Below are 26,351 nucleotides of genomic sequence, written 5' to 3' on the forward strand. Positions count from 1 at the left end.
ATAATCTTGGGAGGGCTCTGTTAGTTCTGAGTAGATTTGGACCACCCTTGCTAGGGGGCCAGGCTAAGTAAGCAGTTCTGAATTGGTGTAGGTGGCTTTTGTTTCTTGTGGGCTTTCCACGCAGCTTTAGAGGATGAGAGTGAAAATGGAGGCCTCCCCACCTCCAGCCTCCACTCCTCAGAGCACCCTCAGGGAAAATCAGTCAGTCACTCCTGTCTCCCTGATCTCTGTCCACACTCCTTACTCACCCACCCTGTGACCGAGCTCTTCTATCTCAGGCACGTGATCCCATTTCAAGTCTCCAAACACTGCAGACTTTAATGGTGTGCACCAGCAGGTCTCCTCTTGGGGACAATGGTTGTCTCCCTGGGGTGCTGGTGCTTGCTGGCCCCCTGCTTTCAAAGTGGTTGCTGGACCAGGTCCTCGTTCACTGTTCATGGCAGCAATGAACTGACAGCCCACTCATAGGTTTGCTGACTGCAGGCAGCTTCCCTGTTCCAGTGAATTCCACCTGGGGATTCTGCCACACTCAGGCACCTCTGTTCTTCCTGTGACCCCAGGGATCCTGAGACCACAGTGTCCCATCTAAGACACTGTCCCCATTCGCCACCTGAGCACGTTTCAGGCAACGATGTCTCCACCACAGCAGGGTTCTTGGAATTTTGCACTCCCCTGTATATCCCTTTCCAGCAGCTGGCTTCTCGAAGCTCCTCCGCTGCCCCCAGTTTATCTTTTAGTATATCGCCTCAGATTCACTTCTTTTCACCTCTTACCTTGTAGAAAGTGGTCACTTCACTATTTGTTGCAGCAATTCTTTTCTTAGATCTCCTTCTGAGTTCGCGGGTGTTTAGAATGATGTAATAGCTATCTAGCTGAATTCCTGGGAGCAGAAGAAACTAAGGTCCTCTATTCCCCCACCGTCTTGGACTGTCTCCGCCCTTTAGTACACAGGGCAGGTCTGTTAGCAAAGAACTATCTCAGCAGTTGCTTATCTCACAATTTCTTAATTTTCCTTCACTATTAAAGGATTCAGGTTCTTCTGGCTATAGAGCTTTTGGTGACAGTTTTTTCACCCAGCATTTTAATCATAGCTTTTAATGACTTTATTATTAGTGAAGATCTGTTGCACAGGATGAGTTGCTTTTCTCTCACTGCTTTTAAGACCATTTAAGCAGTTGAAGAGGAGATGATAGCACACTGTCTTATTTCACAACTTTTTTCAGTAAGCATCACTTTGGTTTTAGTAGGTTTCTCATTGTATTCCAGAATTCTGAAAATCTGATGCTGACAAGCTCTGGTAGCTTAATCATTTCTTTAATGCACAGAGATGAAATAAACCCTTTTGAGCCCAATTGCTTTCTTCTTTTTCAGATATTTTCTTCTATTTATTCCTGTGACTCTAATATACTCCTTACTTGATTTATTGTTTTGGCACCATAGACTTTCATTACTAATATGTTTCAAAATAGTTCTCCACTCAAATAATCAGTTTACCTTTATTTCTCTTGGCTTCATTTCTAGAGCACCTTACCTTTTATCTAGTGCTATCTTTTCCTTTTGATGTTTTCTGCATATTTTCTATCCTGCACATTTGCTATTCTCAGTCTTGTAACTGAAGTTAAATTTATGTTGTTTTACTTGCTATTTTTAATAATAATTATCATCACCATCTAAGGTAATTGTATTTTTCAGAAATTTGGTAACAGCATAGTTACTAATCCTGTGAAAGATAAAACAATGGTGCAAGAGCTTCTGGATTTTAAAGATAAGATCGATTTCATTATTGCAACTTCTTTTCTGAAGAATGAGAAGTTTATTGTTGCTATGAAAGACGCTTTTGAAACATTTATAAATAAAAGATCTAACAAGCCCGCCCAGCTTCTAGGTATGGTTTTCAATTTTATGAAATACGTACTTTATTCTTTATTGCATTTCATTTAAATATGTGACGGGAGTTCAGTTTGACCTCCTAATTCATCATAATTATAAGATTGACTATCAGTGATTATAATAAACTATTTTTCTCAGGTTTAGTTTTCACAAGGCATTGTTCATTTGTTTAATTAATAGTAACCTAGCACTTTAGAAACTTCTGTTCCTTTAGCTTGTTTTAAATTCAGCATTTTTTAAATCAGTAGATAAAACAAAAAATTATAGATAGGCCTACTTCTTTTTCTCGTTCTTATTTATTTCTTATAAAATAAACGAAAGCTTTTCTTACAAGAAACCTAATGATTTTATATTTTAAGGTAATTTTTTTATTGACATGCTTTCTGAAAGTTGAAACAAAATGTCAAATTGATATTCTCTTGTTCTTTGAAATGAATAAATCACTTAATCTTTAAGATTTGGGGATTGATATAATCTGTTTTATATAACACGTTACTTTTTTGCGATTTTTAAAAATAGATTGGGGACATGGGACTATGGGACTATATCGTATGAAGAAATGGCTACAACATTTGGACATTGAGGTTATAGAAATATTAAAAGCACTTAGAAGAAATATTTATTTCTCGTATTTTCCTTCCATTTCTCTGTCCATCAGCTCAATTATTGGTTTTCTGTTTTATGAAAATGCGCCTTGCTCTGGAGGAAAATACTTATTTGAAAGGAAATTTTTTTTTTGTTTGTAGTATATATTTGAAAATGTAGCATTACTTAGAAAGTTATTTTTTACATTTTAGCAAAGTATGTGGATTCAAAACTTCGTGCAGGTAACAAAGAAGCTACAGATGAAGAACTTGAAGAATTACTAGATAAAGTAATAGTTTTATTTAGGTTCATTAATGGTGAGTAGACTGGTTTAAAATGTGTATTTAAAAGTTTGGAACAGGGCGCCTGGGTGGCTCAGTCAGTTAAGTGTCTGCCTTCAGCTCAAGTCATGATCCTAGGATCCTGGGATGGAGCCCTGCATTGGACTCCTTGCTGGAATGGGGAGCCTGGTTCTCCTTCTGCTTCTGCCTGTTGCTCCCCCTGCTTGTGTTTTCTGGCTGTATCTCTCATGCCTACTCTCTCTCTCAAATAAATAAATTCTTTTAAAAATAGTGTTTAAAACAATAATAGCATTTGTAGAAGAAATTAAAGAATTATGTGCAAATCCCAACATAAATTGCAATTGAATAGTTTTTATGGTTCTAAAACTGGTAAGTTAAAACAGTTTACAATTTAGTAATGGTAAGTATGTTCACATTGTTGGGCAGCCATCACAATTACCTGGCTTTTAACTTTTTAATCATAAACTAACTCCCTGCAAATTAAGCAGTCATTCATCATTACTTTCTTGCTTTCAGTTTCTGGCAACCAATAATTTGACTGTTCATGATGTGGATGTATGTATTTTCAGATATTTTATATACATATAATCACATTAACGTGTGACCGTTTAGTTTCACTTGCTGTTAATATTTACATGATTTTCAAATATTATTGGATATAGCATGTCATTTCATTGGTATCTGGTATTATCATTTTGCATTTTCCAAGTCTAACATTCAGGTGCTTTTCCTTAAAACAGGAAAAGATGTTTTCAAAGCCTTCTACAAAAAAGATTTAGCCAGACGTCTCTTGCTTGGTAAGAGTGCTTCAGTTGATGCAGAAAAATCAATGCTGTCCAAACTGAAACAAGGTGTGTATCTTGACATGTATATTGTTTATTTTAGTCTTTTTTTTTTGGTTCTGTGTTTCATGAATCTGCATGGAGAACAATGATTTCCTTTCAGTGTTGGTCGTGATCTCCTTTTCGTTCATGATTTTACTTACTTAGGTCCTTTCTCTTTTCTTTTGATAAGTTTAGCTAGAAGTTTATCAATTTCATTTCTTGTTTTAAGGAACCAGCTCTGACTTTGTTGTCCTTTCTACCTTTTCTCTTGTTTCTGTATCATTTATTTCTGCTCTAATATTTACTATTTCCCTTCTGCTGGATTTAAGCTTTATTTGCTGTTCTTTTTCTAAATCCTTTAGGTGCAAGGTGAGATTGTGCATTTGAGACTTTTCTTCTTTCTTAAGACAGGCCTGAATTGCTATCTACTTCCCTCTTAGGACTGCCTTTGCTGCATTGCAGATGTTTTGGACTCTCATATTCTCATTTTCATTTGTTTCTATGTATTTTTCAATTTTTTCTTTAATATCGAGTTAACCCATTCATTATTTAGGAGGATGTTCATTACCCTCCTTGTATTTGTCATCTTTCCAATTTTTTTCTTGTGGTTGACTCCAAGTTTCACAGCATTGTGGCTGAAAATATATATGGTATGATTTCAAACTTTTGTACTTGAACGGGGGCGATTTGTGATCCAGTATGTGATCTATTCTTGAAAATATTCCATGTGCACCTGAGAAGAATGTGTATTCTCTTGCAATAGGAATGCTCTGAATATGTCTGTTGACTACATCCCGTCCAAGGTGTAATTCAAAGCTCTCAGACTTTGTTGATCTCTTGCTTTGATGATCTGTCCATTGTGAGTGGGATATAAAGTCCCCTACTGTATTATTATTATTGTATTATTATCAGTCATTAAGTTTATGTTTGTGATTAACTGATTTGTATATGTGGCTGTTCCCATGTTGAACACAAAAATATTTGCAATTGTTAGATCCTCTTCATGGATACTTAAGATGTACTACCATTCTTCATCTGTCAGTTTTTGTTTTAAAATCCAGTTTGCCTGATGGAAAAGATGAGTACTTTAGCTTCCTTTTGAAAACCATTAAATTCCTTCCTTTTAATCTGCAGGTGTCTTTGGATCTAAAATGACTCTCTTGTAGGCGCCATATAGATGGGTCTTATTTTTCTTTTTTAATCCATTGTGACATCTTATGTCTTTTGATTGAAATATTTAGCCTACTTAGATTCTGAATGATTATTGATAGATACGAATTTAGTGCCCTTTTGTTACCTGTGGATTTGGTGTTTCTAATGATATTCTTTCTTGTTTTGGCTTTTTTTTTCTCCACTCAAGGATTCCCCTGTGAATTTCTTGCAGGGTTGGTTTAGTGGTTATGAACTCCTATCGTTTTTTTTTTTTTTTTTTTTTCCTGGAAAACTCTTTATCTCTACTTTTATTCTGAATGACAGTGTTGTGGGAAAACTTGCGTTTTTCCACCTTTAGTATGTTGTGTGTATTTGCCACTTTCTTCTGGTCTGTAATATTTCTGTGGAGAGATCTACTGCAAACCTGATTTTTTCAGTGTCTTGCCTTATCGGTTAGGTATTTCTTTTCCCTTTTGCTTCTGGATTATCTCTGTATTTTGCAAAGTTTACTATAAAAAGTGTTGGTGTTGTACATTGTTTGTTGAATTTGATGGGATTTCTCTGTGCTTCCTGGATTTGGATGTCTGTTTCATTACCCAGGTTAGGGCAGTTCTCAGCTGTACATTGATGAAATTAATATTTTTTTAAAGATTTTATTTATTTAATCATGAGAGGGAAAGGGGAAGAGGGGGAGAAGAGAAAAGGGAGAGAATCCGGCTCCATCCCGGATCTCCAGGATCACACCCTGGGCTGAAGGCGGCACCAAACCACTGAGCCACTGAGGTTGCCTGATGAAATTAATATTCTGCCCCTTTTCCACTCTTTTTCTTCTGGGACTCCTCTATGAAATGGATCTTGGTGGTATCATTTTAAAGTTAAACCTTTTGTTTTCATTGTTTTATCTCTCTAGGAAGGGACTCTCTGGTGTCTTCCATGCTTTTCTCAAGCCCAGCTAGTACCCTTATGATTGTTTTAAATTCTTGCTCAGGCATGTTACTCACACATGTTTTGATTAGATCCCTGGCTGTGGAGTCTTACTGTTCTTTCCTTTGGTGTGAAATCCTCCATCTTGCCATTTTGTCTAGGCCACTCCGTGTTTGTGTGTGTGTGTGTGTGTGTGTGTGTGTGTGTGTGTGTGGAAGTCTGTTACATTCTTAGTACTGAAAGTTATCGTGATATATTAACTTAATAGTAGTAATAATCCATTAATAATTAATAGTACTATGTTAAGAAGAGTCTTATACTATCTTAGACTTCATGCTTTAGGAAATGTTTCATAATGTGTACCGTGCTGTTGTGTATTGGCTGCCCCTACCTTCAGGTCAGTCCTTCGCAGAATTTCTCTTCACCTACAGTGGGGAGTATTTGGACCTTGTCCAGTGTGTGGCAGTCTTAAGAGGTGAGTTTTGGTCTGGTTGTTAAAAGAGGCTAGATCTTATTTCCAATAGAGTTGACCCCTTGCAGCAGTCTGTGATCAGTAGTCTTGGTCCTTGTAAGGGTTTTTTTTTCTCATCTTCTGTTTGAGGTCTTGCCTTGTTGGTTCTCATGCAGACAATCTGAGGAAAAATGAAACTGCAGAGCACATGGTGGTGGGGCTTGTAAGTGGATCCATCCTCCACTGGAGTGCTGTATTGCTCAAGAGAGTAGATCAGTATTGATGGGTAAGGGAAATGGTTTCACCCCACTCTCTCATCCCTGGAGCAGATGTTACCTGCCACTCCTCATCCCTTAGAGAAAAGCAAACATTCTTCCCTCTTGTGTCCCAGATTTCCATCAGATTCTTGCCTTCACTCTATGCCATAGCTATATACCTGTCAGGCAGCATTTTCTTCCTGTGTTTTATCTCAAGTGTGGGCCTGAGTTTTATAACTCCAAATTTAGGGATCTGGCACAGTGTGGACCTCCATTTACTCTTAGGACAGGGCACTGGCTCAAAGTTTATGGTACATAAAAAAGCCATTACCAGAGAATTATAGACCAGTATCCCTAATGATGCAGAAATTCTCACAAGGTAGTAACTAATCAGATGAAATGGTTACATTTTTAGTATTACTTACCATGACCAAGTGGGATTTATTCCTGGGCTACCAGGATGGTTCAGCATCTGCAAATCAATCAACACGGTACAGCACATTAATAAAAGAAAGGACAAGAACCTTATGATCCTCTCAACTGATACAGAAAAAACATTAGGTAAAACAACATCCTTTCTTGATAAAAGCCTTCAACAATGTAGGGATAGAGGGAACATACCTCAACATCATAAAGGCCATATATGAAAGACCCACAAGTAATATCATCCTTAGTGGGGAAAACAGACCTTTTGTGCTAAGGAAAAGGACAGACACATCACAGGGATGCCCACTCTCTGCAGTGTTGTTTAACATAGTAAGGGAAGTTCTTAGCCTCAACAATCAGACAACAACACATATCAGGGGAATCGAAAGGAGAACCCAGAAAAGGCCCCTCAACTCCATGGTCAACTAATATTTGACAAAGCTGGAAAGAATATCCACTGGAAAGAGGACAGTCTCTTCAATAAATGGTGCTGGGAAAATTGGACAGCCATGTGCAGAAGAATGAAACTAGACCACTCTCTTACACCCTACACAAAGATCAACTCAAAATGGATGAAAGATCTAAATGTGAGACAAGATTCCATCAGAATCCTAGAGGAGAACGCAGGCAAAACCCTTTTTGAACTCGACCACAGCAACTTCTTGCAAGATACATCCATGAAGGCAAGAGAAACAAAAGCAAAAATGAATTATTGAGACTTCATCAAGATAAAAAGCTTCTGCACAGCCAAAGAAACAACACACAAAACTAAAGGACAACCTACAGAAAGGGAGAAGATATTTGCAAATAACGTATCAGATAAAGGGCTAGTATCTAAGATCTATAAAGAACTTACTAAACTCGATGGCGAAGAAACAAACAATCCAGTCATGAAAAGAGCAGAAGACGTGAACATTTATTTCTTCATAGAAAACCTACACGTGGCCAACAAGCACATGAGAAAATGCTCCACATCACCTGCCATCAGGGAAATACAAATCAAAACCACAATGAGATACCACCTCACACCAGTGAGAATGGCGAAAATTAACAAGACAGGAAACCACAAGTGTTGGAGAGGATGTGGAGAAAGGGGATCTCTCCTGCACTGCTGGTGGAAATGTGAACTGGTACAGTCACTCTGGAAAACTGTGTGGAGGTTCCTCAAAGAGTTAAAGACAGACCTGCCCTATGACCCAACAATTGCACTGCTGGGGACTTACCCCAGATGCAGTGAAAAACCTGCACCCCAATGTTTATAGCAGCAATGTCCACAATAGCCAAACTGTGGAAGGAGCCTTGTTGTCAATCAAAAGATGAATGGATAAAGAAGATGTGGTCTATGTATACAATGGAATATTCCCCAGCCATTAGAAACAACAAATACCCATTTGCTTCAAAACGTGGGTGGAACTGGATGGTATTTTGCTGAGTGAATAAGCCATTCGGAGAAGGACAAACATTGTATGGTCTCATTCATACAGGGAATATAGAAAATAGTGAAAGAGATTAAAGGGGAAAGGAGAGAAAATGAATAGGAAATATCAGTGAGGGTGACAGAACACGAGAGACTCCTCTAACTCTGGGAAAGGACAAGGGGTAGTGGAAGAGGAAGTGGGGAAGGACATGGGGTGACTGGGTGATAGGCACTGATGGGGGCACTTGATGGGATGCGCACTGGGTGTTATACTAGATGTTGGAAAATCGAACTCCAATAAAAAATATATTTAAAAACCCAATCAGACAGCAAAGGGAAATAAAAGGCAAGCACTCACATTGGCAAAGAAGTCAGACTTTCACTGTTTTCAGATAACATGATGCTATATAGAAAACCCAAAAGACTTCACCAAAAACATTGCTAGAATTGAGAAAGGAATTCAGCACAGGTGCTGGATACAAACTCAACTACAGAAGTCTGCACAACAACAATAAAATGAATTCAAGGAGTTGATCCCATTTCCAGTTGCATCAGAAACCATGTGCTCTGCCTAGGAATATACCTAGCCAAAGAGGGTCAAGATCAGGATTCTGAAAAGTATAAAACACTAATGAAAGCAATTGAGAAAGACATGAAAAAATGGAAGCACATTCCTTCCTCATGGATTGGAAGAACAGATATTGTTAACATGTGTCTAAGTGACTGGCTGTAGCCATGTACACATGGAAGGCAAACTCTATTAGAACCTCACCAGCATTTTTCACAGACCCAGAACAAACACTCCTAAAATTTGTATGGAACCAGAAAGTACCCTGTGAATTGCCAAAGGAACATTGAAAAAGGAAAAACAAAGCAGGAGACATCACAATCCCAGACTTCAAACTGTGTGTTAAAGTTGTGATCATCAAGACAGTATGCTACTGGCATAAAAACAGACACATAGATCATAAAATAGAGTACTTAGAAATGGACCTCAAATCTGTGCTTAAGTAATCTTCAAAAAAGCAGGAGAGAAAATCCAATGGGGAAAAAGACTGCTGTTCAACAAATGATGTTGGGGAAATTGGACAGTCACACGTATAAGAAGGAAGCTGGACCCCTTTTTATATAATACACAAATAGAAATTCAAAAAGGGTGGAAAGACCTAAATGTGAGACCGGCATCCATCAGCATCGTAGAAGAAAACACGATCAGCAACCGCTTTGACCTCCCCCACAGCAACTTCCTGCTAGAACGGTCTCCAGAGGCAAGAGAAACAAAAGCAAAAATGTACTATTGGCACTTCCATCAGGATAAAAAGCTTTTGGACAGGAAAAGAAATGATCAGCAAAACTAAAAGGCAACTTACAGAATGGAGAAGATATCCAGAAATAACAGAATAAGGGCTAGTATCCAGAGTTTATAAATAACTCCTCAAAATCAATACCCCCAAAATACAAAATCCAGTTAGGAAATGGGCAGAAGATGTGAACAGACATGAAGACATGTCTCCAGAGAAGACATCCAGATACCAACAGACAAATGAGAAGATGCTCCACATCACATGCCATCAAGGAAATACGAATCAAAACCGCAATGAGATCCCACCTCACACCAGTCAGAATGGTTAAAATAAACAAGTCAACAAACAATGGATGTTGGTGAGGCTGCAGAGAAAGGAGAATCTGTTGGTGGGAATGCAAAGTGGTGCACCATTGTGGAAGACATTATAGAGGTTTCTCAAAACGTTACAAATAGAAGTATTCAGCAATTGCACTATTAGGTATTTATTCCAAAGGATACAAGAAATAGTGATTTGTGAAGGCATATGTACCCCAGTGTCCACAGTAGCCAAACAGTGGAAAGAGCTAAGCTGCCCATGAACAGATGGATTAAGAAGATGTGAAATATGCGATGGAACATGCTGTGGTCTTCTAAACCTTCAGCTTTTTTGCTCCCCTGCCTGTAAAATCTGTCGATAATCATCTGCTCTAATTTTCCCCTGGTTTTGTGGAAGTGTTTCTCTGGGGCAATCTGTATCCCCTGTTTTTTTCTGTTTCTTTCTCTATCCTCTCTCTGAGAGCAAGGCTCTCTGCTGTAGCTCCTGTGATTCTTTTCTCTTTGGAATCTCATCTCTGTATGTCCTAATTTTTCATAGTATGGCCTTCCCCCCCACCCCCGCCAGTTGTGCAGTTTGTTTTCTCAGCATTCAGATTGCGTTTGGAATGATTTGCTACTTATCTAGCTGAGTTCAAAGGATAAGGCAATCTTAGGGTCCCCCTATTGCTCTGCTATTTTACTTCTTCCCTCAGTTGGTATTTTTTAAAGAACCAACTCATTGATCTTTTCTGTTACCTTGTTAATCAATATTCAATTTATTTCATCTCTGATCTTATTTCCTCCCTCTTACTATCTTTTTTCTTCTATTTCTCTTCCTGTTGGGTTGAAGGTTTATGTTTTGCTTGCTTCTTTTTTGGATATATTTATTTTTATTTTACTTCTGTATTCACGAGACACACACACACACACACACAGAGAGAGAGAGAGAGAGAATCAGAGTCATAGGCAGAGGGAGAAGCAGGATCCGTGCAGGGAGCACGATGCAGGACTCGATCCTGGGACTCCAGGATCACGCCCTGAGCCGAAGGCAGATGCTCAGTGCATTGCTGCTATAAACATTGGGGTGCAGGTTTCTTGGTTTTTCAGTGCATCTCTATCTTTGGGGTAAATCCCCAGTAGTGCAATTGCTGGGTGCATCTAGGTGAGCCACCTAGACATCCCTGTTTTGCTTACTTCTTAAGCTAGGCCTGTATTGCTGCAATCTTCCTACTTAGAAGAGGATTCACAGCATTCCAGGCCCTCCTGTGTCGTTTCTTCAATCCCACGGTTGGTGAAGTTACGTGTCATTTGTTTTTCTCTGACATGTTTTGACTAGCCCTATATTCTCTATCATTGCAACAGGTAAGATTTCATTATTTTTGATGACTAACAGTCCATTTAATGTATATATCTCACATCATCTTTATCCATTAGTCAAGGTGAACTTATGCTGTTTCCACATTGCTGTAAGTCGGGTATTTAAGTCCCTTACTACTATTGTATTATTATTAATGAGTACCTTTATGGTAATCATTTATTGTATTATATATTAACATGTTTTTATGTATTAACATGCCACATTGAAGACATAAATGATTACAATCTTTAGATCTTTTTGTTGGATAGACCTCTTTATTTTGGTATAGTGCCCTTCCTCATCTGTTAATACAGTCTTTGGTTTAAAGTCTAGTTTGGGGGAACCGTTAGTGGCTCAGGGAATTAAACATCTGCCTTTGGCTAAGGTGGTGATTTCCAGGTCCTAGAAGTCGCACATGTGCTCCCTGCTCTGTGGAGAGCTTCTCCTTCTGCTTTCCACTTCCCCTGCTTCTGCTTGCTCACACACTGTTGGTAAAAATCAATCAATCAATCTTTAAAACATACAAATAAAGTCTAGTTTGTCTAGGGGAAGTAAGGCTACTGCAGCTTTCTTTGGACTTTCATTTGCATGAAAAATATTTTTACCCCCGCCCCCAACATTTAATCTGCAGCTGTCTTTAGCTCTAAAACAAGTCTCTTATTGACAGTTTACAGTTGGATCTTGTTTTTTTTTTTTAATCATTTTAACACTCTGTGTATTTTGATAGAAGCATTTAGTTTACTTACATTCAAATTCATTATTGATATAAAATGTATATTCTCATTGTATAGCTTGTTTTCTCCGTTCTGGAGATCTTTTTTCTGGTGTTTCCTTGTTTTATGTAACATTTTGTTTCTGCTTTGCCCTCCAAGAGGCAACTTTAATATTTCTTGCAGGGATGGCTTGTTTTATTTATTATTATTTTTGTATATTTTTATTGGAGTTCGATTTGCCAACATCTAATAAAATAACCAGTGCTCATCCCATCAAGTGCCCCCATCAGTGCCCGTCACCCAGTCACCATCCCCCTGCCCACCTCCTCTTCCACCACCCCTTGTTCTTTCCCAGAGTTAGGAGTCTCTCATGTTCTGTCACCCTCACTGATACTTCCCACTTATTTTCTCTCCTTTCCCCTTTAATCTCTTTCAGTTTTTTTATGTTCCCAGTAAGAATGAGACCATACAATGTTTGTCCTTCTCAAATTATTAAGCACTCAGCATAACACCCTCCATTTCTATCCACGTTGAAGCAAATGGTGGTTATTTGTTGTTTCTAATGGCTGAGGAATATTCCGTTATATACATAGAGCACATCTTCTTTATCCATTCTTGTCCTCGACGGACACTGAGGCTCTTTCCACAGTTTGGCTATTGTGGACATTGCTGCTACAAACATTGGGGTGCAGGTGTCCGGCTGTTTCACTGCATCTGTATCTTTGGGATACCCAGTAGTGCAATTGCTGGGTCAGAGGGTAGTTCTATTCGTTTTTTTGTTTTTTTTTTTTTTTTTTATTCATGAAAGAAACAGAGAAGCAGAGACACAAGTAGACGGAGAAGCTGCCTCCATGCAGGAAGCCCGACCTGGGACTTGTTCCCAGGACTCCAGGATCACACCCTGAAGTGAAGGCAGTGCTAAACCACTGAGCCACCATGGCTGCTGAGGTAGTTCTATTTTTCACTCATCGAGGAACCTCCACACAGTTTTCCAGAGTGGCTGTATCACCTCACATTCCCACCAACAGTGCAGGAGGGCTCTCCTTTCTCCACATCTTCTCCAACTTTTGTGGTTTCCTGCCTTGTTAATTTTCCCCATTCCCACTGGTGTGAGGTGGTACTGCGTTGTGGTTTTGATTTGTATTTCCCTGATGGCAAGCGATGCAGAGCATTTCCTCATGTGCTTGTTGGCCATGTCTATGTCTGCCTTGGTGAAATTTCGTTCATGTCTTTCACCCATTTCATGATTGAATTATTTGTTTCTCTGCTGCTGAGTTTAATAAGGGCTTGGATACCAGCCCTTTATCTGATAGGTCATTTGCAAATATCTTCTCCCATTCTGTAGGTTGTCTTTTAGTTTAGTTTATTGTTCTTTTCCTGAGCAAAAGCTTTTTATCCTGATGAAGTTCCAATAGTTCATTTAGCTTTTGTTTCCCTTGCCTTCATAGAGGTATCTTGCAAGAACTTGCTGTGGGCAAGTTCAGAAAGGGTGTTTCCTGTGTTCTCCTATAGGATTTTGATGGATTGCGGTCTCCTTTTAGATCTTTCATCCACCTTGAGTTAATCTTTGTGTATGGTATAAGAGAATGGTCTAGTTTCATTCTTCTGCACATGGCTGTCCTATTTTCCAAGCACCATTTATTGAAGGGACTGTCCTTTTTCCAGGGGAAATTCCTTTCTGCTTTGTCAAATATTAGTTGACCCGAGAGTTGAGGGCCCGTTTCTGAGTTATGTATTCTTGTTTTTTTTTATCGGAGTTCAATTTGCCAACATATAGCATAATACCCAGTGCTCATCCCATCAAGTGCCCCTCTCACCACGCGTCACACAGGAACCCCCACACCCCGCCCACCTCCCTTTCCACCACCCCTTGTTCCTTTCCCAGAGTTAGGAGCCTCCCAGGTTCTGTCTCCCTTTCTGATATTTCCCACTCATTTTTTCTCCTTTCCCCTTTATTCTCTTTCACTATTTTTTATATTCCCCAAATGAATGAGAACATATAATGTTTGTCCTTCTCCGATTGACTTATTTTCACTCAGCATAATACCCTCCAGTTCCATCCACGTCAAAGCAAATGGTGGGTATTTGTTGTTTCTGACGACTGAGTAATATTCCATTGTATACGTAAACCACATCTTCTTTATCCATTCATCTTTTGATGGACACCAGGACTCCTTCCACATTTGGCTATTGTGGCCATTGCTGCTATAAACATCAGGGTACAGGTGTCCTGGTGTTTCACTGGATCTGTATCTTTGGGGTAAAACCTCAGCAGTGCACTTGCTGGGTCGTAGGGCAGATCTATTTTTAACTCTTTGAGGAACCTCCACACAGTTTTCCAGAGTGGTGGCATCAGTTCACATTCCCACCAACAGTGCAGGAGGGTTCCCCTTTCTCCACATCCTCCACTACATTTGTGGTTTCCTGTGTTGTTACTTTTTCCCATTCTCACTGGTGTGAGGTGGTACCTCCTTGTGGTTTTGTATGTATTTCCCTGATGGCAGGTGATGTGGAGCATTTTCTTTTTTTTTTTAAATAATAAATTTATTTTTTATTGGTGTTCAATTTGCCAACATACAGAATAACACCCATTGCTCATCCCATCAAGTGCCCTTGTCAGTGCCCCCCACCAAGTCACCCCCACCCCCGCCCTCCTCCCCTTCCACCACCCCTAGTTCATTTCCCAGAGGTAGGAGTCCTATGTTCTGTCTCCCTTTGTGTTATTTCCTACCCAATTCTTCTCCCATTCCCTTCCATTCCCTTTCACTATTATTTATATTCCCCAAATGAATGAGAACATATAATGTTTGTCCTTCTCTGATTGACTCATTGCACTCAGCATAATACCCTCCAGTTCCATCCACGTTGAAGCAAATGCTGTGTATTTGTCATTTCTAATGGCTGAGTAATATTCCATTGTATACATAAACCACATCTTCTTTATCCATTCATCTTTCAATGGACAACGAGGCTCCTTCCACAGTTTGGCTGTTGTGGACATTGCTGCTAGAAACATCGGGGTGCAGGTGTCCCGGCATGTCATTGCATCTGTATCTTTGGGGTAAATCCCCAACAGTGCAATTGCTGGGTTTAAGGGCAGGTCTGTTTTTAACTCTTTGAGGAACCTCCACACAGTTTTCCAGAGTGGCTGCACCATTGCACATTCCCACCAACAGTGTAAGAGGGTTCCCTTTTCTCCACATCCTCTCCGACATTTGTGGTTTCCTGCCTTGTTAATTTGCCCCATTCTCACTGGTGTGAGGTGGTATCTCATGGTGGTTTTGATTTGTATTTCCCTGATGGCAAGTGATGCAGAGCGTTTTCTCATGTGTGTGTTGACCATGTCTGTGTCTTTCTCTGTGGGGTTTCTGTTCATGTCTTTTGCCCATTTCATGATTGGGTTGTTTATTTCTATGGTGTTGAGTTTAGTAAGTTCTTTATAGATCTTGGAAACTAGCCCTTTATCTGATATGTCATTTGCAAATATCTTCTCCCATTCTGTCAGCTCTCTTTTCGTTTTGTTGCTGTATCCTTTGCTGTGCCAAAGCTTCTTATCTTGATGAAGTCCCAATAGTTCATTTCTGCTTTTGTTTCTTTTGCCTTCATAGGTGTATCTTGTAAGAAGTTACTGTGGCCGAATTCAAAAAGGGTGTTGCCTGTGTTCTCCTCTACGATTTTGATGGAATCTTGTCTCACATTTGGATCTTTCATCCATTTTGCGTTGATCTTTGTGTGTGGTGAAAGAGAGTGGTCTAGTTTCATTCTTCTGCATGTGGATGTCCAATATTCCCAGCACCATTTATTGAAGACACTGTCTTTCTTCCAGTGGATAATCTATCCTCCTTTATCGAATATCAGTTGACCATAAAGTTGAGGATCCACTTCTGGATTCTCTATTCTGTTCCATTGACCTATGTGTCTGTTTTTGTTGTGCCAGTACCACACTGTCTTGATGACCACAGCTTTGTAGTACAACCTGAAATCTGGCATTGTGATGGCCCCACCTATGGTTTTCTTTTTTAAAATTCCCCTGGGTATTTGGGGTCTTTTCTGATTCCACACAAATCTTCAAATAATTTGTTCTAACTCTCTGAATAGAGTCCATGGTATTTTGATAGGGATTGCATTAAACGTGTAAATTGCCCTGGGTAATACATTGACGTTTTCACAAGATTAATTCTGCCAATCCATGAGCATGGAATGTGTTTCCATCTCTTTGTGTCTTCCTCAATTTCTTTCAGAAGTGCTCTATAGCTTTTAGGGTATCGATCCTTTACCACTTTGGTTAGGTTCATTCCTAGGTATCTTACGGTTTTGGGTGCAATTGTCAATTGGATTGATTCCTTAATTTCTCTTCTTTCAGTCTCATTGTTAGTGTATAGAAATGCCACTGACTTCTGGGGATTGATTTTGTATCCCGCCATACTGCCAAATTGCCGTATGAGTTCTAGCAATCTTGGGGTGGAGTCTTTTGGGTTTTCTACGTACAGTAGTATCATGTCATCTGGGAGGAGGGAGAGTTTGACTTCTTCTTTGCCAATTCGAATGCCTTTAATGTCTTTTTGTTGCCTGATTGCTGAGGCCAGGATTTCTAATATTGTGTTGGATAGCAGTGGTGAGAGTGGACATCCCTGTCTTGTTCCTGATATTAGGGGAAAGGCTCTCAGTGTTTCCCCATTGAGAATGATATTTGCTGTGCGCTTTTCATAGATGACTTTTAAGATGCTGGAGAATGTTACTTCTATCCCTATACTCTGAAGCGTTTTGTTCCCGAAATGGGTACTGTATTTTGTCAAATGCTTTCTCTGCATCTGTTGAGAGGATCATATTATTCTTGTTTTTTCTCTTGTTGATATGATCTATAGATTGATTTTTTTTATTGTTTTATGGGTGTTGAACCGGCCTTGTATCCCAGGGATTAATCCCACTTGGGCGTGGTGAATAATCTTCTTAATGTTCTGTTGAGTCCTATTGGCTAGTATCTTGTTGAGAGTTTTTGCATCATGTTCATCTGGGATATTGGTCTATAGTTCTCTTTTTTTTGTGGTGTCTTTGGTTTTGGAGTTAAGGTGATCCTGGCCTCATAAAACGAGCTTGGAACTATTCCGTCCCTTTCTATCATTCTGAACGGCTCTAGTAGCATAGGTATCATTTCTTCTTTAAACGTTTGATAGAATTCCCCTGGGAATCCATCTGGCCCTGCCTGGACTTTTGTGTCTTGGGAGGTTTTTGATACTCCTTCAATTTCCTCGCTGGTTATTGGCGTGTTCAAGTTTTCTATTTCCTCTTGTTCCAGTTTTGGTCATTTAGGTTTTCAAGAAATGCATCCATTTCTTCTAGATTGCCTAATTTATTGGTGTATAGCTGCTCATACTGTGTTTTTTTTTTTTTTAATTTTTTTTTTTTATTTATGTATGATAGTCACAGAGAGAGAGAGAGGCAGAGACACAGGCAGAGGGAGAAGCAGGCTCCATGCACCGGAAGCCTGATGTGGGATTCGATCCCGGGTCTCCAGGATCACGCCCTGGGCCAAAGGCAGGCGCTAAACCGCTGCGCCACCCAGGGATCCCCATACTGTGTTTTTTTAAATCATTTGTGTTTCCCTGGTGTTGGTAGTGATCTCTCCTTTCTCATTCATGATTTTATTAATTGTCTTTTGTTTTATTTTTAATAAGGGTGGCTAATGGTTTATCTGTCTTATTAATTCTTTCAAAGAACCAACTCCTGGTTTCGCCTATCTGTTCTACAGTTTTTCTGGCCTCTGTTTCATTGAGTCCTGCTCAAATCTTTATTATCTCTCTTCTTCTGCTTGGTGTAGGTTTTATTTGCTATTCTTTCTCCAGTTCCTGTAGGTGGGAAGGTAGCTTGTGTATTTGGGTTTTTCCAATTTTTTGAAGGATGCTTATATTGCAACATATTTCCCTCTTAGGATTACTTTTGCTGGATTACTTTTGCTGTATCCCAAAGATTTTGAACAATTGTATCTTCATTTTCATTAGTTTCCATGAATCTTTGTAATTCTTCTCTAATTTCCTGGTTGACCCTTTCATCTTTTCGTAGGATGCTCGTTAACCTCCACATACTTGAGTTTCTTCCGGAGTTCTTCTTGTGACTGAGTTCTAGTTTCAGAGCATTGTGCTCTGCAAATATGTAGGGGACAACCCCAGTCTTTTGGTATTGGTTGAGACCTGATTTGTGACCCAGTGTGTGGTCTGTTCTGGAGAAAGTTTCATGTGCACTTGAGAAGAATGTATATTCATTTGCATTTGGATGGTAAGTTCTGTATATATCTGTGAAATCTATCTGGTCCAGCATATCTTTTAAAGCCCTTAAAGCCCTTGTTTCTTTGATGATGATGTTCTTAGAATATCTGTCATTTGCAGAAAGTGCCATGTTGATATCTCTTACTATTTAGTGTATTATTATCTAAGTATGTAGTTTTTGGTTATTACTTGATTAATGTACTTGTTAGCTCCCACAGTAGGGGCATAACTCTTCATGACTGTTAGGTCTTCCTTTGGATAGACTCTTTAAATATGAAACGGTGTCCCTCTTCATCTCTTACTACAGGCTTTGGGATAAACTTTAATTTATTTGATATAAGGATTGCTACCCCGGCTTTCTTCTGAGGATCATTTGAATGTTGCATGGTTCTCCAACCTTTCATTTTCAGGCTGGAGGTGTCCTTAGGTCTCAAGTGAGTCTCTTGTAGACTGCAAATAGATGGGTCTTCTTGCTTTTTTCCATTCTGAAACCCTGCATCCTTTGATGGGATCATTTAGCCCATTCACCTTAAGAGCAACTACTGAAAGATAAGAATTTAGTTTCATCATAATACCTATTCCATTCCTGTTTTTGTGGATTATTTCTTTGGGCTTTCTCTTTCTTTTACAGGGTTCCCCTTAATATTTCTTGCAGAGCTGGTTCAGTGGTCACATAATCTTTCAGTTTTTGCCTATCTTAGAATTCTTTCTCTCTCCTTCTATTCTGAATGAGAGCCTTGCTGGATAACATATTCTTGGTTGCATGGTCTTCTCATTTAGTACCCTGTGTATATCTTGCCAGCCCTTTCCTTTCCTTCCAAGTCTCTTTGGAGTGGTATGCTGTGAATCTAATATTTATTGCCATATAACTTAGAATTCTCTTGTCTATTGCTGATTTAAGGATTTTCTCTCTATCTTTGGAATTTGCAAGTTTCACTATTAAATGTCAGGGTGTTGAAAGTTTTTTATTGATTTTGGGGGGAACCTCCCTCTCTCCTGGATCTGAATGCCTGTTTCTCTCCCAAATTAGGGAAGTTCTCAGCTATGATTTATTCAAATATGCTTTCTGGCCCTCTGTCCCTGTTGGTGCTCTCTAGAACCCCAATTATATGTATATTTTTCCTAATGAGGCTGTCATTTATTTTCCTTACACTTTCCTCATGGTCTTTCACTTGTTTTTCTCTTTTTTCCTCAGCTTCCTTCCTTGCCACCAGCTTGTGTTCTATGTCTCTCACTCTTTTTTCCACCTCATTAACCCTCGTCGTTTGGACCTCCAGTTTGGATTGCATCTCATTTCATTGATTTTTAATTTTGCTGATTAGATCCAAGTTCTGCAGTCATGGAGTCTCTTGAATCCTTTATGCTTTTTTCAAGAACTACGAGTAGTTTATAATTGTGCATCTGAATTGGCTTTCTGACTTCGAATTGTAATCCAAACTCTGTAACTCTGTGGCAGATTCTCCCGTGGTGAATTATTCTTTGTAGTCATTTTTCCAGTGCAGAGTGGCTGTATGAGTGGATTGAGTCAAGAATATCAACCACGACCTACGTTCACCATAGATTATTATTTCGAGTTCAGAGACCAGAAATTGAAATCAAGTTCTTGGTCAAGAACTTGCTCTTCCCATCTCTTCTTCCAGCTGGTCATCTGGGGGAGATGCCTGCTGTGCTGATTCTCAGGTGTGTGCACCTGGAGGAGCTGCCCCACCCCCTGCCAGGTGCAGGGCTCAGTGGGAGCTGTTTACCCTGTGAGACCTCTGTTCCCTGGCAGTGCTTTCCCCCCAGGCACGAGGAAAACAACAGGGGAGCAGGCCAGAATTCTAGCTCTGGAGTCAGCTCCCTGCACTAACTGCCGCAGTCTCCCAGTCTTCCTGGGATTCTTCCTGGGATGGCGTGGGTGCAATGATCTCACAGCCTGCAGGGGCCAGGTTTCAGGAAAGTCCTCACTGTCCTGTGCCCTCCCTGCTTTCGCCTGTCCCAGGGGAGTGCAGGATCGTGGTGCTTTGGGATCTGGGGCCCTGTGCTGCTGGGATCGTGGTCCCAGTGGCAGGGCTCCTGAAAACGCAGCAGGGCACAGACACCTCCGTCTGGAGCTGCCCTCCTAATCCACTGGCTTCTCCCAAATGCCCCGCTGGCCAAACACTCCAGCCCATTACCGAGATTTGTCCACAGTTTATGGTGCACTTTCCCAGAATGAACCATCACGGAGCCCCTTCTCTCATTGTGACTCAGAAAACTGGAGGCTTCACTGGTCCTCTTGCCATTCTGCCCAATTTCCGTGCTAAGCACTTTTCCTTCTGGGAAGAATCAGGGGTGGAATTTTAAACTTCCTGCTTCTCCAAGGCTGGGCTTTCCTGTCTTGGAGGCTTTTGTTGCCTGGCTTTAGCCTGACTCTTCACACATACCACCACCCCCCCCCCAACTTGATCATTTTTTCTTTTATTATTTTCCACCTTCTACCTTGCTAGAAGGGAAAACCCTTCTCTTTGTAGCATTCAGGCTATTCTCTCTTTAAATTTCACGTCGAGTTCATAGGTGTTCAGGATGATTGGAAAGTTATCTAGGTAAGTTGGTTGGGCCAGGTGAGTTGAGGACCCACTCCTCTGCCATCTTGCCTCTATCTCAAATTTTTTATTCCTGAAAATGACTACTGTTCCCAGTCTTTTGGCATGTCTTTTTTTTTTTTTTTTTGCCCAAACCATTACTTCTGTTTAGGCTGGAAGAGCTTATTTATTTATCTTTGAATGTTCTGGGGAACTTTCTGATAGAGTCCTGGGTTAGTTACTCTGGGAGACTTGAATTGAGTCCAGACAAATACAGTTTCTTGGGAACCAGATATTCAATTGGAACCATAAACAGTGATGCACAAGATTTCTTTTTGACAGGAAATTGGATAGAATATAGTAAGGTAAGATACTGCATACTTAAATTTATGTTGCCTTTATACTGGTTAATCAGTTGGTTTATGAGAACCTTCGAATATCTCTCAGAATTTTGGTAAGGTATAATTCTGATACTTCTGTAAGGTTTCTCAGTGTATATTTCAGGGAGCTGGGCTCTCAGAGTTCCCGATCTATAGTATTCCTCAATGTCACCTATAATTGTTTTAAAATATTTTACAGAATGTGGAACTGCTTTCACTAATAAACTTCAAGGAATGTTTAAAGACATGGAGCTTTCCAAAGATACCATGATTCAGTTAAAACAGGTATTTAATTAATTTCATTTTGAATGCAGGGTATATCTTTAGTGAGTAATTTATCATTAATTTATCAAGTTGTTTTTAGTAATGAATTTCTATTACAGAGTTATAACCATGTAGGGGTTTTTAAATTCTTATTTGATTGCATTCTTTTATTCTTACAGTATATGCAGAACCAAAATATACCAGGAAACATTGAATTGACTGTGAATATTCTGACGACGAGTTTTTGGCCAACCTATATCCCTAAGGAGATCCATTTACCCCCAGAGGTAAGAAATTCGTTGTTTATGACTATAAATATATCCCGTAGCAGATAAGTTTTAATGTAACCTTTTAAGTTTCTGTGCCATTTTTTATGTTAATATAAGTATCACTTTAATGTTGCCCATTTTGAAAGGTATTTTTTCAGGTTTTAGGATGGAGATTTAATCTGGCAACCAGATTAAACAGTTCAGTATTCAAGAAATTTAATAGTCTAGTTTGTTGTTATTATGTAGTCAGATGAGATTCTAAATCTATCATCCTGGCTTCCTTCTGCTTTCAGGCTGTGCTTTTTACTGGTATTGGCTTCTATTTTCTTTACAGTGTTTTAATATAACTATTTATTCATGTATCATGTAAATATATGATGGAAAAAGGATTCAGCACATCATTGTTCTACTCATTCCATTTAGTAATCATGGAAATTCGTGTCCATGTACCACCAATTTTCAGCATGCAGCTTTGGTTTTAGCTTTCTCTTCTCTGCTAAATCAATTACCCATCATCTTTTTAATGGTCCCCTTTTATTAATGTTGGCAACTCAGTTGCTGTTATCTTTACTTTCTTTCTACATGGATTTATTTTTCATAATTATATTACCATGTTTGTCATTTTCCGTAAGAGCATATGTAAGCTATTGAACGCATATAAACTAGAAGAAAATAACAATGGTTTGTTTTCTACTTTCAGAGCTCTCATTTTTCTCACTCAGTCCTTTCCCTAAAAGTCTCTTACATAGTCCTGTGTGAGGTGGTGATATACAATTTTAAATATAATACTCTAGGGCTGCCACTGGTACGATAGCTAGCATAAGTTTCAATACTGATGCTTTACTTCTTTCCTCCAGATGGAAAGACTTCAGGAAAATTTCAAAAATTTCTACTTAAGCAAACACAGTGGCCGGAAACTTCAGTGGCAGTCAACTCTTGGACACTGTGTTCTTAAAGCTGAATTTAAAAAGGTAAGCAAGTGATTTTTAAGGATAGCATTTTACTTTTAAATAATAGTTTTATCTTCATAAAGAATATTTTAATACATATTTTTCTTATGAAGGAAGTTCATTTATTTAATGATGAAGTGTTTGAACTTTGAATATGCTGATGCATGTATCATTTCTGTAGAAATCAGTTATTTTTTTATAATAAATTTATTTTTTATTGGTGTTCAATTTGCCAACATGCAGAATAACACCCAGTGATCATCCCGTCAAGTGCCCCCTTCAGTGCCCGTCACCCATTCACCCCCACCCCCCGCCCTCCTCCCTTTCCACCACCCCTAGTTCGTTTCCCAGAGTTAGGAGTCTCTATGTTCTGTCTCCCTTCCTGATATTTCCCATGCACTTCTTCTCCCTTCCCTTATATTCCCTTTCATTATTATTTATATTCCCCAAATGAATGAGAACATATAATGTTTGTCCTTCTCTGATTGACTTACTTCACTCAGCATAGTACCCTCCAGTTCCATCCACGTTGAAGCAAATGGTGGGTATTTGTCCTTTCTAATGGCTGAGTAATATTCTATTGTATACATAAACCACATCTTCTTTATCCATTCATCTTTTGATGGACACCGAGGCTCCTTCCACAGTTTGGCTATTGTGGACATTGCTGCTAGAAACATCGGGGTGCAGGTCTCCTGGCGTTTCATTGCATCTGTATCTTTGGGGTAAAGATTGCTGGGTCATAGGGCAGGTCAATTTTTAACTCTTTGAGGAACCTCCACACAGTTTTCCAGAGTGGCTGCACCATTTCACACTCCCACCAACAGTGCAGGAGGGCTCCCCTTTCTCCACATCCTCTCCAACATTGGCTGTTTCTTGCCTTGTTAATTTTCCCCATCCTCACTGGTGTGAGGTCAAATCTCATTGTGATTTTGATTTGTATTTCCCTGATGGCAAGTGATGCCAAATCAGTTTTTAAAACATTACTTATTTAAACATTACTTTTAAAACATTAATTTTAATTTCCTTTTTGTCCACTCTTGGATTTCTGTGATATTAAACCACACTCTTTGCTCTCTGATCGTTCAAAATCACTATCAGTAATTATTAGAGCCCTGGCCATATACCACTCTGACCTCACAAGCCTGATGGAAGCTTGCACTTAATCAGCACAGTGTGAAATTTATTCTGACATAGTTGGGTGTGGAGTGTTTTATTGAAACTATTAGGATTAAAGGAAAAAAATAAGACCAGCACCAAAGCTCCTTGGATTGTGTAGCACATTAACTTTTTGATGCAATGAAAAAAATGAAGGAAAGAAGAAAAATGTTGACTGAGCTCTCAGAGATCAGTTCTTGATGCCTGGGACTTAGGAATTGATTTGGGACAAAATAGGCAATTAATTGCCTTGTGTGTTTAATGCCATTCATTGCCTGAACTTCTGAGATAATGACACAGCAATTAGCTGGCTCTCTTTTCTTATCAGTACTTTTAACTCTTGCCCCGGTGGTAGGTTGAAGATTGGGTCCCCAAGATAATATCTTATTATTCTCTGGAACTGTAACATTTCTTTATATGAAAAGAAGAAAAAGGTCTTTGCAGATGTGATGAAAGACCTTGAGGTAAAGTCTTAATCCGTAATCCAGAAAGTCCTCCTGGATTATCTGAATGGGCCCTAAATGCCATACCAAAGGTTACATACAAACTCACACACCATTCTCCCTCACCCCCTTCCCAAGACACACACACATGCATGTGCACGCGCGCGCGCACACACACACACACACACACACACAACGGAGAGAAAGAGACAGAGATAGGAATGGTATTGTGAAAATGGCTGGAGGATACTGTAAACTCCCTGAAGAGAGTATAACCCTGCCACACATTGATTCTTACCCAGTGATACTCATGTGAATTCCGGACCTTCAGAACTGTGATAGAATATATACTTGTTTCACTTTGCGCCACTGTTTGCGGTAAATCTTATAGCAGCCACAAGAAGTTTATATATCCTCCAGAGCACTTCACTGTGTGACACTTTATTCTTTTCATAGAAGCCCCAGGCATTGACAATCCATAGATAAATATCTCCAACATGTTTCTCTCTACCTTCAAAGAAGACTGAATCTATTCCTTAAGTGTATAAATTGAGTATGGTGGCTCAGTGATCAAAGTATTAAGAGATGATGAGAGATTTTGTCTTTAATTCTGTCTCTGCCAGTTTGGGAAAGGCCATGCTGAAAAGCAATAACTCACATTTGATTTGAACCTAGGAAAATGTAAACCATGTTTACATTTCAGGAGTGATAATAGTTAGACCCTTAAGGGTCTCAGGGTAATATAAGATACACTTGATTTCCCAAGGTAAAGTTGGACCTAGATGATGTAAATTCTCAGGTTACATCTGAATATTTAATATTATTGAAAGAACTTACACAAGAGGATGAATAATTACAACTAATTTTTATATGATATGTATGAATGCATTATTATGCTTGCTCTTACATACATATGGGAAACTCAATGTATACCTGATAACAAGTAAAATAGTACAGAAATGTGATTAAAAATGACAAACTTAATCATACTTCTTTCACTTCAGGAAGCCTGAAAAGATAAAGAATTTGCCTCCAACCATTTTGTCTTCTATCATGCTGCAAACATACAACACAATTCGTTTTACTGATTTTTACTAATTTCACTAATATTAGAGATTTCTAATGTGCAATTTTCACTTCATTTTACTCTTCTGGATTCATCATGAGCATCTATATTAATTAATAAATGAAAAGTCAAATTTTAATTGCTTTCTATGGTGAATCTTCTTAACAGTTCAAAGTCCTTCACTTAGGAAAGAAAACACCGCTAATTATTAGTGACACTAACATTTGTAATACAATTGGAAAAGGGAATCAAGAAAGACTGTGATATTTTCCTGAATTATTCTATATGCTGATAATACCAGATTGAGTTAGATAGGACCAGTCTTCTTGCTGGTTGGACTCTCATTATTTGAGAAATTATAATATTTTCATAACTCCTTTTTTCATTAAAATGATTTGAAATTAAACTATACATGCATTCTCTTCAATCCAGCAGTGTAAGATTTAATGAAAAATTGAACAGAAGTCACAAAGTCTCCCTTGATCAGCACCTCCCACCAAACTGATACATTTATTATGCTTGACAATGTTCCATTGGCACATAATTATCTTCCAAAGTCTTTATATTGTATTAGTGTTCAAGGTTGATATGTTGCAGCTTACGGGTTTGGAAAGTGTATTATGACACATATTAGCACACTGAATAATTTCAGGCTGTAAAAATCCTGCATCCCACCTGAATGTGACACGTATTTTCTTTAAAGATTTTATTTATTTATTCATGAGAGACACAGAGAGCGAGGCAGAGACACAGGCAGAGGGAGAAGCAGGCTCCATGCAGGGAGCCTGATGTGGGACTCAATCCCAGAACTCCAAGATCATGCCCTGGGCCGAAGGCAGGCGCTCAACCACTGAGCCACCCAGGGATTTCGTGACATCTATTTTAAATTAAAAATTCTGCAAGTACATATTTTCAGAAGTGTTACTTGTTTCCCAGTAAAAATTTTAAGACCTTTCTTTGTTGTTGTTGTTTTTTTTTTTTTTTTGGTTTTGTTATTCAGCAAATTATACACAATGGATTCTTTATTAGGGAAATACCTTCCATTATTGTGGAGCATTTTTCATCATATCGTAATGATGTTAAAAAAAAAAAAACCAGCTCTGCTTAATTACTTTGT

At 39.0% G+C, this 26,351-nt stretch overlaps 1 protein-coding gene across 5 annotated transcripts in view; it reads left to right on the forward strand.

The window, feature by feature from the left end:
• Positions 1 to 26,351, forward strand: part of LOC144309538 (cullin-4B-like) — a 72,861-nt gene that overhangs the window by 40,172 nt on the left and 6,338 nt on the right. For 3 of the 5 annotated variants that reach the window (XM_077890626.1, XM_077890629.1, XM_077890627.1), the window contains 6 exons: positions 1,693 to 1,885; positions 2,688 to 2,792; positions 3,518 to 3,628; positions 21,284 to 21,369; positions 21,528 to 21,635; positions 22,475 to 22,588. In XM_077890626.1, the coding sequence (XP_077746752.1) occupies positions 1,693 to 1,885; positions 2,688 to 2,792; positions 3,518 to 3,628; positions 21,284 to 21,369; positions 21,528 to 21,635; positions 22,475 to 22,588 (717 nt within the window). The remainder of the gene's footprint in view (positions 1 to 1,692; positions 1,886 to 2,687; positions 2,793 to 3,517; positions 3,629 to 21,283; positions 21,370 to 21,527; positions 21,636 to 22,474; positions 22,589 to 26,351) is intronic. The other 2 variants (XM_077890628.1, XM_077890630.1) reach the window with 2 other exon arrangements.

This window comes from Canis aureus, unplaced genomic scaffold, assembly GCF_053574225.1.
Source record: "Canis aureus isolate CA01 unplaced genomic scaffold, VMU_Caureus_v.1.0 NW_027326476.1_RagTag, whole genome shotgun sequence".
NCBI classification, from domain to species: Eukaryota; Metazoa; Chordata; class Mammalia; order Carnivora; family Canidae; genus Canis; species Canis aureus.